Consider the following 12,586-nt stretch of genomic DNA (forward strand, 5'->3'; position numbering starts at 1 on the left):
CTTTCCCACAGTTACTGGCATACTTTTTCAAAAAGTGACAAACTTAAGAATATATATTTCAAAAGGAGAAATGGGCTTTTTATTTTGTATCACTTGAACATATAGCTGCTTTGTAGTGTACTCAGCTCTAAAACAGAAGTTTCAGAGTAAGTAATACTCATCGATACATTCAAAGAACAGCACACCTACACTTGCAGTTTGGAAAACATTTCTTTCTAAAAATGCAGATATATACATCCTGAATATGGGGAGATACATCACAGTGGAAAGAATGGATTCAAATATAGTGTGCCCATGCCCCCACCCCCAAGACTGGAGACTGAATTTATCATCAGAAATACATAAAGCTGTAACTGCACTATGAGATTACAAAAAGATGTACTGGTCAAGAAAAAAAGCTGTCACTTCACAATAATCTTGCCTGCAAACTAGGAAGAAGCATCAACGAGAAGCAAACTGACGTTCCCTACTTCTTCCTGGCCTGAAAGGTTCTCACTGAAAAGGGAGAGGGAAAGGACAGAAAAGAAACTGCTAGACTGGAAGTTCCAATCTTTTGTAGTGACAACCCTCCTATTCCCCAAATGGCAGCAAAATACATTTGATGGTTGTGGTTGGACATGCCTTTTCAAGACTTAATCTTGTATATTTTAATTTCTCAGGCTCTACTGCTTTGCTGCTCTTAACTACTATATGCTGAGCAACAAGCTCTTTCCTTCACAGACACAAACTTAAATAATTCTCTGTCACTTAAACTTAAACCTGAGAACCAGCCAATATTTCACCCTTGCCACTACCAGACTATATCCAGGAAAACGCTGAGTCTCAATAAATGAATTCAGTTGATTATAGCTCCAATAGCATCTTGAGAAAACACATTATTCTCCATTATTACGAACCTGAACAATGAAAACAGCATATGACAGAGCCCACTAACTCCACTTCCAGAAATCAGAGACTTACTTGAGAAACTGGTGTCTGATTGCTAGTTTGTGTCATAGGCATGCTTGCTGCATTCATTCCTGGGGAAGAAGCAGGGAATGGGTTCTGCTGCAGAAACTGATTTTGACCAGAAGGTTGGCCAACTCCTGGTTGTTGCATACGTGAAGGAAATCCCATCTGTTGGAAAAGAAAGGAACTAATTTTATATACTTTTGTAGTATTTTACAAAAACTTTTATCTCACCACAGAAATGGTTGCTTGATACTTATGCGTAGGATACAGTACAGAAAGTCTACTATAACTCTCAAAAGATAGAAATTATGATATCTGCTAACCAAGCAAAGGGATACTGATTTCAGACAGTGACTGTGACTTCAATTTGTTCCTTGTTTCAGGAGAGCAACACCCAAAAACTCCACTTAAACTTAGTTTTCAGTGAAGGAAATTATACATATTTTTAATTAAATCACCAAAGCTGACCAGACCAGACACATCTTCTGTGGCACTGCAAAATAAGGAGCCAAAGTGTCTACAGAACACAGGAATAATGTTTAGATTTTATTTATTTTGTTTACTTATTTTAAGGAAAGCACAACAGCAGCAAACCCACCAGCTGAATACCCAGGATGAAGGGAAGCGCACTGACCTGGTTCATGGCCCCGGCCTGGCTTAGCTGTCCAGGGTGCTGAAGAGGAGGGGTTTGCCGGGGTCCCATCGGTGACAGCTGCATGTTCATGTGGCCAAACTGATTCATTCCTGTGCATTTATGCCAAAAACAAACAAGCAAACAACAACAAAAAAACACTTATGAACAGAGGCCCGAATTCTCCTTTGGGCACCATTCAACATTTGGAGAATGCTGTTAGTTTCTTCTTTTTTTTTTAAATGAAAAAATTTTCAAGCATGCAATGGAAAGCATGTAATGGAAATGTCTGTCAGTCAGTTAACAGAACAATTCTGAGTACTAAGCATCCAAGCTACTTCAGAATACATACTGGCTTTTTTCCCCTGAAAGACTTGTTCCCACATACAATTTGTGATAGTTCACATTATCTTAATTATTAGAAGTTCATTTCTTGGAAATCCTGACTGTAAATCTTCATTTAAGTGTTTTTTTTTGTTGTTTTGTTTTTTTAATATTGGCTGCAATGCTTCTTGAAAATGCAATCAAGGTTCTACGCCAGAGCAGCAATTTTCAGCATCCTCCCTGCTAAAGACATGCCCTCACCCTAAGCTGATTGGGTCAACCATCTCATGTTCACACAGAAACTTAAAAATAATAATAAAAAAAATTAAGTTCCTCATTTAACAAAGCAAGCAGCTAACACTTCCAAGAAAATGAAACAATATTGTGCATAGAAACACACACAAATATATCTATACACACACGTATATAAAGTACAGATCTATTTTCTTGGTCACACAATCACAGAATTGTAGGGGTTGGAAGGGACCTCAAGAGATCATCGAGTCCAACCCCTCTGCAAAGCAGGTCCCCTACAGCAGGCTGCACAGGTCAAATGGGAAAATAGCAGGTGAAACAAAGGCTACAACACTTCAGCAAGAACTGCCTAATTCCAAGATTCTTTCACCATCACAGCAAATTTTCTTATAAAATTTACCTGGCTGTGCCTGCATGCGATTCATCATCTGGTTTGGCACATTCGCACGTATCAGTGTTGGGTCAGTTATAGGACCATCTGTAAAAAAAGATACTGGAATAAGATTATGGCATTTAGAAACCACCAGGTTTTTAATCGAGAAAACATTCTAGTGAAAACAAAAATCCTCCTGTGAAAAAAAGTAAAAAATGCATGGACACTGTCCAGTAATTCTAAGCATACTTAAGAGTCCCTCAAGTATGAAGCGAAGCCCAATTGATATCCAATTGACTAAAAACATTGACTTACAGCCAGATTTTAGAAACGTGGACAAATACGAAATATGTTATTGAGGTACAATGACAGACTCAGAAGCTTGTGAACATTCCAGACCACAAGAATTTCTACAAACCACTCTACACTGTTACTGCACTTCCTGATTGAAAATACTATAAAAATAGTAGGGATGGTTTGAAGTACTTTATCAAACCTTTAAAGTTTGGCAATTCTAGCATATGGGATAAACAACCAAAATATCACATCTACTCCTGAAACTCTATCATCTAGAGGAAGTTACAGCAAATAAATTCATAGTACCAATCTTAAAGGCCTTTCCTGATTTTTAGTAATGCATCTTAGTAAACCCAGTTCTAAGAATTACCAAGATACATTCATATTCAAAAAGGAGAAAAACTCCTCAGATTAAGCTTCTTGTAGCATAACACTGGAACTACCGGATCATCATGCAGCATAAGAAAAATAACCCAAGATTCTTGCCTCTTCAACTGACTAATTCTGATTTTGACTCCAAGTTCTTAAGACAATTTATCATAGTGTCATTGATAGCTATACATCTATCCTAATTAGATGTCTTCAGAACTTAGTTCTTAACTGTGAAGTACCTAAAAACGTGCAGGAATGAATGAATGGAGGAGAAATATCAAGTGCAAGAATTAGTGTTACTTGTTTTCACCTGTTACCTGGCAAAGCCTACTGTTTCATAACTTCCTAATGCTGTGAACAGATAAGTCTTCAGTAGCATTACAATTTTGATCATTAGCTCCTTTCCAAAGTCACTTTTACTCTAATATGCAAATGCCTAGTTATAAGGGAACATAATAATAATAATAATCTGTTTAGCATTAGGAGTGTCAAGTAACAGAACTACTGTGAAACACAAGACAGCTACATGGGGAAAAATACTGAAATCTGGTTGTCACTGCACACTATAAGAGCTATTTGTTCAAAAACCCAAACCAAAACACAACACCAAAGAGGACAAACAAACATGGCATAGGGCAAGCACAACTTACATTTTCAAAGGCATAAATAAATTGGAGAAACACTTCAATTATCAGACTTCCCGCCTAGCAGCAATAATAACCATTTTAAGCACCAGACAGTTAAATACTACTAAAATGCGTTTGTTAAGGGTAACTTCAGTTACTACTAATCAAGCAATTCTAGAGTTGAGACTAATGAGACTGAAGTTCTACAACGTCCTCCATTTCCTCTAACCTAGCATAAAGGGTTAGGATACTTAAATATGCTCACAAGACCACACAATTTTAGATAATTCATGGTCATTAATTAACAAATAAGCAAAGCAAAGATTTTGCAAGTACTCCTAAACAGAGGTAGATAAGTTCAGTTTAACTCTGGGTAAACCAGGTACCAATGAAACAACACTGTCAAAATGCTCACCAGCACACCAGAAAAACACTATATTCTTGACCCGTACTAAGCAATAACTAACCCAACTGTTCTTACTTGCAGACATCCCTGGCTGAGGCTGTCCCATGTTGGGCCCTTGATTCACAGGAGCCTGTGGCATGCCTGGAGCACTTGGTATCATGTTTTGCTTCTGCAGCCTGGTTCTTCGCTTTTCCTCCAGCTCCTTCTGAATCTTATAGATCTTCTCAGCTAGCAAGTGATAATACTCTGCCTGTGGGGAGAAGAATATGATCCAGGACAGGGAAGGAGACATGTTAAAATAAGGCAACAGGTCACACTCAGCAAAGCTCGGAAGTCATCCTTCCACATGCACATTCCAGCTTAGAAGGGAGCAAGCTTCCCCTCTGCGGGGCTGCCAGGGAGGTTGGTGGGCAAACACAGGCGCTGCTCAGGGTATTTCTGGCAACCATCAGGGCACCACACAAAATTTTTCATCCAGCATGTTTCAGGCACAGCACAACAGGCACCACCCCAAATCCCAGCACAGCTGCAGCCGGCTGGTTCCTAGATTCAAGCCAGCAGCCCTGGGACACTGCTTTTCACCCCTCTTCCTCTCCAAGCACTACCAGGTGGGATTAGAGAGACGCAACTAGATGACAGAGGACAGCATCTCACCCTGCTATTTGCTGATTCATACATATCGCCTTCCACTTTCCGAGCATATGCCACCAGATTCTCCATACGCCGATCCTTCAATGCTGCAGGGTCAGGTGTAGGAAATATGGCTTGGACTCTGAAGAAAAAGCATGCAAGCTATTAGGATGTCTCCAAACCTGGACCTCAGCGCCAACCCCAAGTGATGGGAACGCAAAGCAGTAAGCAAATTTTTGAGGGACTAAGGCACTGCTGCTGTCCCCAAGTGATGCTCCTGGTGCGTTGATGGGCTGAGTATGGAATGGAACACTTCCAAGACAATAGCCCCAAAGCAGCACGTGCATCTCCACGGAGAACAAGAAAAGCAAGAACACCTCCATCACGCTTCTTGCCTTTCCTTCTCACCGACCCTTACAAGCTCCACATCCCAGCCCCTTGTCTTGTTATTAGCTACTCACAATTTATGAACAAGATGATTTCGGAGATCCTGAGTAATATCTTCATGCCACTGCTTTCGAATTCCTGTATTGGATGGCTGAGCTGTTGGCATAGCCCCCAGACTAGCAACATTGGCGCTTTCACTCATCATGGAGCTTCAAAAACAGAGTAAGAATTTGAAGATGGAAGTCCAGACCAAGCTTAGTGATCTTACAGTCAGAGCCTCTTTTAGAATAACGTTAGTACAAAGTGCTAGTTCAGCCATTCCCTAATCAATGGACAAACTGTGCAGAAATAGCAGCACAGACACCAAAACAACGCATCCCTCCCAGGATTAAAGAGGGCTGTAAAAGAGTACAAGCTGTGCTATCCAAGGATTTTGAAAACTGGAACAAAAGCTACAAAATCCAGAGGGACAGATAACAATCAATGGAATTTATCTCACTGTTTATGCAAAAAGTGCCACGAGACTATTAAGCACAAGGATCACTTTTACACCTCAGTGAATAAGTTGCCCCTTAGTCCCATCGCAGACCAACAGCAGACTTGTGGTATGCCATCCCCATCAGTAAATGCACCGGTGGGTGCTTCAGGTCTGCCCAGTTACTAATCCAGATATCATCTGTAGTCTCTGAGGCCTAACAAAATCAGTTTGTAATCACTTAGTGCAAAAGTTAAAATGGACACACAGATATCTAGAAAGGATAAAAATGAAGACATAGCAACTACCAGGCTTCTTTTCCAACTGTCCTTAGCAGCTATGATCGGCTCTGACACTCTCAAATATAAGCACACAAGATCCTTACATACACCTTCTTCATCTCATTTGTTACGAGCAATCATCAGCATTTGTAGCTGAATCAAATCACTGGGTTGCAATGAGTTAGTCAACTTACTTTTGGGAATTCATGGTTGAATGTAACATTGAGTCAGGCAGCAGACTGGGGGTTTGAACTCCTACTCCTCCATTTACTCCCATTGGATTTGCACCTAGAAAAAATAAGTAGTATGAAATGAACTGCATAGCTATTGTGCATGATTAGGAATTGTTCAGCAACAGAGGTTTGGACTTTAAAGTACCTAGATTTCGTGAAAGGAATTTAATTACTCTTTACCATTTACCCTCTTCCTTTTACCAAATTGAAGTCTGAGGCACAGCACTGGTGTCCTCCAAGTGAAACATCAGCAATATTATTCTTCTGCTCATCTTCCTGAACTTCTCAAACAAGCAATTTGCATTTTCTGCCAATAGTATGTACCAGAATATTTTCCTGCAGAAGGTTCTGCATTACAAATTCTGCTGTTTCCTTAGAGCTTCTTCTGTGATTCAGAGGCTTAGAGGACGTATACTCAGAGGATTCAAAACCAAAGATTCAGCTACAACCTGTATCTGACAAGGTTCTCCGTCACCTGTTCCATACTTAAGGATCCCACAACTAATCCAGTGTAGGTATTAAAAAAAATAAAAGGAAAACTGACAATCCTGTATAGGAAAAGGCTCTATAATTTATGTACCAACATCTGATCTGAATCACAGCAGACCTCAATCACCGTAAAAAGTGCCCACACACTACATTTAAGATTCAAAAGAAATGCAGTATATTTCTGACCGGAACTTCTGAATAGATCATTTGATGAAGCTGAGTAGTATGAAAACCATTACTAGTTTTCATACTTTATACATATTCAGGACACCTGAATCCTATTGAATCTGTACTTCAGGAGCATTTCTTACACATACCTTCAAGATCACAAACAACAGTTTAACACAGCCTTTTCATATAGCTGCCTCTAGTTCCTTCCCCCACACTGTTCACCTTTTTTTTTTTTTTTTTTTAATTCTTCCCAGATATACTTCGCCACCTGAGAGCAAGGTGGTGTAAAAGACAACTGCAAACCTTTGCTTTACCTCTCTCTTTCAACTGCCAGAAATGGTTTATTTGATCTTCTTAGGTCGGCATCTCTTCAGATCAGAGCCCTCATCAAACCCTGATCTTTGTCCAAAACTTGCCCTGCTGTCACACAGTCCATGGGCCCACAGAGGTTGTGGATGCCCCCTCCCCTAGAGGGGTTCAAGGCCAGGCTGGATGGGGCTTTCAGCAATCTGGTCTAGTGGGAGGTATTCCTGCCTATAGCATGGGGGTTGGAACTGAATGATCTTAAAGGTCACTTCCAACCCAAACCATTCTATGATTCTATGATTCCTACCTCAGCTGTTTTAATTCCCCGCTCCTAATAATGAAACAAGTGAAAACTTTACACTCTCAAAGCTTATCCTTTCTATGTTAAGCTTCACTTCTTCGCCCTCCAAGAACTTTTCAGCCCATCTCTTTGGCTTTTCTTTTTACTAGTGCTAAAAGGAGTGCCCAATAAAAACGAATAGGCATCTATGTCAGTAAATGGAGGGAAAAAAGAAACACAACAAAACACATAGAACATATTTTCATTTGGAAAAAAAAAAGGGGTTACACACTACTTTCAATTTCTCAAGCCCCTCACTACAACTTTCTGGAGCTTCTACAAATTCATCTACTTGTAAAACACTAATGAAGAATTGAAAATTGTAATTTTTATCTAGTTGTTCTAAGACTAAGCTCTCAGGACTCAATTTAAAACAAACACTTTACATTCTGGAAGGCAAAGTTTTAGCAGTATACAAGCTGCAAGAAGCCTATGAGGATCAATCATCTCATTAAGAAGTCTACATTATCCATCACTCTTCATGAGTATTACGTCCTCTGGTGCAGAGACAGCACAATCTGAAGCCTACAACTAACTGCTACTTTTCTTCGTAACCTCTCAGTTCTCCCCATTGGCACTCCTGTGCATATGGGACACTCACTGTGTACATGAGCTTGTCATGAGTCATATGGGCCAGACTGTAACGCCACACAAGATTGTGATAAATGTCTACCAGTCCATCTATCCACTTTTCAATTAAAGCAACTCAAGCTAAGAACTGAGAGTGAGAAAAGTTCCCATGATGTCATCTCAAGCTATCAATCTTAGATTTGATGGTTAAAGGTTACTTTGACACCAATGATAGCCAGGGCACAATTAAACACACTTCAAATTTAAATTCCTATGCAGCCTTGTGTGATTATACAGTAAGCTACACAGACAGTTTACAGTTACGAGTCTATATGACAGAATTCAGAGAGACAGGAACGTACTGCTTTTCATTTTTAAAACTAGCATTGCAGATCTGAGAAACAAATATGAAGTGCTACCATCCAAATGAAAAGGAAGCACCTTTGAATGCAGGCATTCTAATGCAGGTATTTCCAATTAAAGACTAAAAAAGTTCCTGACACTGACATAACAGTACCATTATAAAGCTACAAAACAACATCAAATAGAAAAATTAGTTTTCATAAAAGGAACTAATGCAGAAAAATTAGTTCCTTCTCCCCAAAAAGTATTTTTTGTTTTCCAAAAAACATGCTTTTCCCAGAAAGTTTGTTTTCCAAGAGAAGAGATTTGGGCCCTCTAAAGTCCCCTGTTCCACTGAGAAGATTGATATTCCATGTCCAAAATACTGCAATTTCATACCTTTTGCACGTTAACTATCTGTAACAAGGTAGCAGGTAAGAAAATTCCCATCAGATATAGTATAGGAAAATTGCCTGTAGTTTGTACTTTAACAGTGACAGATTAACTTACTCATAGGATTCATTGGGCGCAGACCCTGGGGTGACTGTCCTTGCTGCTGATTCTTCACTTGAGCCTGAGACTGTGTCTGCATCTGGTTCCCTTGATAGGTTAGTCCAAGGGCTGCATAGGCTCTCTCGATGGAGCTGGGGTCTATCTGGCTGGTAGTGCTTATGCTGGGCGTAGTCTGCTGCCCCACACCCACGGAGCCGGTGTTTGCAAGTCCTACTGCAGCTCCACCCAGTAGCGCTAGAAGAGATGCACCAAAGTTAGTAAGGACAGCGGGAGGTAGTCAAAGAGGTCTACAAAAAGAGGGAGGAGACTGCTGGTTGTTCAGAACCAAAACGTCCCCATCTAGGACTACGCAAGTAAGATGCCAGGTCTGGAAAAGCCACTGTGAAAAGGGAGAATAGATTTTGACCCAAGCAGTCATTTCAGTAACATTGTTTTCCTTCTGAGCTGCTGAGAAGAAATCCTTAAGTATTTAGGAGATTGTTTGCTCAAAATTGAGAACAGAAGCACACGTCACAGAGTTTAAAGGCAGAAGGGTTCAGCTCTTCAACAGCCATACTTTGTTATTTTCTTAGAACAAGAAATATCCCAGTTCATGTCATGCAAAGAGCCCAAAATAACATTAAGAACCATGAGGATACAGGATACAAGATATCTTGCAAATTTTGGCAGGAAGACCAAGGAGTCAGAAAGGGGAAGAGGGAAAAGGAAAACAGAGGAAGACAGAACAAAGCTGAAATGGCACAACCCTCTCTATGCGCATGCTTATCTGCAGGAGATCATCAGCTCCAACAGGTGGTAGAGAAAAGCACATCAACTGGTTAAGAACACTACAGTTCTTGTTCACCCTTACCACTCTCCTGCTAGAAAAGTTAGAAAGCTTCCACAAAAACTAGCTATCAGCAGCAGCAGAATATTCTGCCACTTCAAAGCAAGATGACAATTACATTGTGTATTCCCAGGTCAAAGAGGATCATCACCAGGGTACAAGCAACTCCCAACATGCATTTTACGGTTTATCCAACACACAGAGCTTCCTAGCAGACTTACATTGCTGGTTTCTTTTGTCCCCAGCATTTTTGAGTGGCAAACATACAGGACAGTCATGTCTTGTACAGTTCTTCCAGTGCGAGATGATTTGTCGAGAAGATGCACAATGTGCCACTGAGAAAGGGAAGGGAATGAGAAGCCTTTAGAAATTAATGCCAGCACCTTTACACAGCCAATACAAACTAGGTAGGGAGTAACTTTTCCTCCCAGGGCACACATCAATGTCACAGTTCAGTATTCAGATAGTTCAGTATTATCTAGCCCTGAATATGTAGCTAGATTGGCTCAATGAAATTTCCTTGGAAGCTCTATCTTATATTTCCAAGCCTAGTTCTGTGAACACCACAATATACATAAGGGATTAGGCACATGGAATCAAGCAATTAAGATGCCAGCAACTGGCACAACCCATGTACACCTAGGCTACTAAAAAGAGTGCACACTTCCCTTGGTTTCTAGGATAGATTAGGAGTTCATTGGAGTCAGAACCACCTTAATTCTGGGCTAGCTATTGCTTAAGATTTGTCCCTTCCATTTAGGAGAAATAGAGTCCTGCTCGCAGATCTCTCCTTTGTGCCTTCTGTTATCAGAAGACGCCATCTAAAAGGTCTTGCAGTGAGTTACTAAGTTAACCAAAACACTTTCATTTGTCTCTGCCTGTAATCTTGCCTTAACTTGACCAAACTTTTAAAGACTGAGGAGGAGGTTATAACTTGAATACCTAAGGGGACAGACAGGTTAAAAAAATTCAGTTTCCCAAGCCACCCACTTGTTCTCCATCTTTTACCATAAGCCCTTCTGGTCTTGCAGAGGTTGACCACATCTATATAACCACTCCTCCTCCACTTACCCTGGCAAGATTTGCCAGCCTGACAATGTGTCATGTGGTTCAGGACATTCTTCATGGTTCGGCAATGAGGGAGGTTGCACTGCCGCACCTCACCATTGGCCTGTTCTCGCCGTTGACACTTGTGAGCGTGTAAGAGGAGAACTAGTTGTTGCTGAATGAGTTTGCGTTTCTCTGGATCTGCTGTTGGAGCTCCAGACCCCATTCCTTGTGAAGCTGCTGGCCCCATCCCAGCTTGTTGAACTTGGGGAGCTTGTTGCTGACCCTGGAGGAAGGAGAAAGGAAATGTCCAGAAATAAATCTATTTAAGAATCGCCTATTATCATGGGAACACCTACATTGTGTGATCAAGGGACTATCCCACCTACCTGTAGTTCTGGATGATCCATATTAAACATTTCCCAACAACAGTGCTGGCAATACTTCACTTGCCAACCACAGTGTCTTCCTCATATCATACCCTCCCTATTTCCAGCTCTTGCTTTACCAAAGGCCAGCAGAATTTCACTTTACACATGCTCACAGGTTAATGCCTGCTGCTAGCCCAACTATGATGTATTAAGAGCACCCAGGCCTCAAATCTTTTGGAAGCTACAAAGTTGCATCTATAATTCTGGCATTAGTGAAGGAAGGCACTTTTTGGAAGGAAAAAATTTTTCCCCTGCTTCTACCAAGCACTTCAACTGACCATTTCTAGAAAAGAAGAACGGAAGGGAATGTAAGGGAACCTACTACCATTAGGAAGCTTGTACATATACATTCAGAAAAAGCACCTACTAGTCTCTGCTAAAGATGAAGCACAACTTCAGCATAATGCATGTCAGAGAACAAATGTTAAGTACGACAACCCCTACTACTTCTTCCATACTGACATTTATTTCTTCAGACTTCTTCCTCTTTCTTCCAGATGAAGTGTGACAAGCGCCCAAAGAAAAGAGGCTTAGGAACTATGCGTTGCTTGTTTCACTTCAAAAGCCTTCAGTTTGTAATGGACTCTTCACTTACAGAATGTTTTAAGGAATGTTCATGAAGACCTCCAGTTATTTTAGAGCTCAACTACCTGTGTTCCCAAACTCCAGTTCTTCTATAGCAGAAAAAGAAACCTTTTATTTTACAAGGAGACTCTACCAGTTACTCAGTCCCTTCAGGGCTTTTCTAAGCTCCAGGACAACCGTAGCTGCCTTTATGCAGTCTGTCATTCTAAATGACAAAGAGAGATAGCAGCAACTCTTCATTCCTAGGTCCAGCTGGGTAGCAACTCAACTTCAAAAGAGTTATATGTGCTGAATTGAACAAAGGCTTGACAGCAAGTTTTGGCAGTTTCTTTATTGGTTAATATAACCAACTAGCAGTACTAGGATCCTAGTGTTTCATGCTCAACTTAAATAAAACTCAAGGAATCAACCTTTCTTTAATTCAGAGATACAATTTTATCTGTGAGTGTTTTTCAGCAAATTACTTAGATCAAGAGACTGAGTCTCAAGGAGGTAAACAATCTAAGATCTGAAGCAGTGACAAACAAGCTATATTCAGAAGCACAATTTTGTTTCACAAACAAGAATATATGTATGAAAAAAAAAAACAATAGTGGGGCACTTCGCATGTCTTCCCCCTAAACAATCTAGGCTCTTAGAATAATGAAGCAAACACATTCAGCCCTTGTTCTCCGAGAGCACTTGGCACTACTGTTAAATTCAAACTAGGAAATCTAATGCTTATA

General features: G+C 40.4%; 1 protein-coding gene across 1 annotated transcript in view; it reads right to left on the bottom strand.

The window, feature by feature from the left end:
• EP300 (E1A binding protein p300) overlaps positions 1-12,586 on the bottom strand; it is a 58,630-nt gene that overhangs the window by 23,375 nt on the left and 22,669 nt on the right. The window contains exons 4-13 of the mRNA XM_004937710.5: positions 10,870-11,131; positions 10,020-10,133; positions 8,970-9,206; positions 6,203-6,296; positions 5,327-5,461; positions 4,890-5,007; positions 4,311-4,485; positions 2,562-2,639; positions 1,586-1,695; positions 961-1,116 (exon numbers count right to left, since the gene is read on the bottom strand). Of these exons, the coding sequence (XP_004937767.2) occupies positions 961-1,116; positions 1,586-1,695; positions 2,562-2,639; positions 4,311-4,485; positions 4,890-5,007; positions 5,327-5,461; positions 6,203-6,296; positions 8,970-9,206; positions 10,020-10,133; positions 10,870-11,131 (1,479 nt within the window). The remainder of the gene's footprint in view (positions 1-960; positions 1,117-1,585; positions 1,696-2,561; positions 2,640-4,310; positions 4,486-4,889; positions 5,008-5,326; positions 5,462-6,202; positions 6,297-8,969; positions 9,207-10,019; positions 10,134-10,869; positions 11,132-12,586) is intronic.

The sequence above is a fragment of the Gallus gallus genome, chromosome 1, assembly GCF_016699485.2.
Source record: "Gallus gallus isolate bGalGal1 chromosome 1, bGalGal1.mat.broiler.GRCg7b, whole genome shotgun sequence".
Classification (NCBI taxonomy): Eukaryota; Metazoa; Chordata; class Aves; order Galliformes; family Phasianidae; genus Gallus; species Gallus gallus.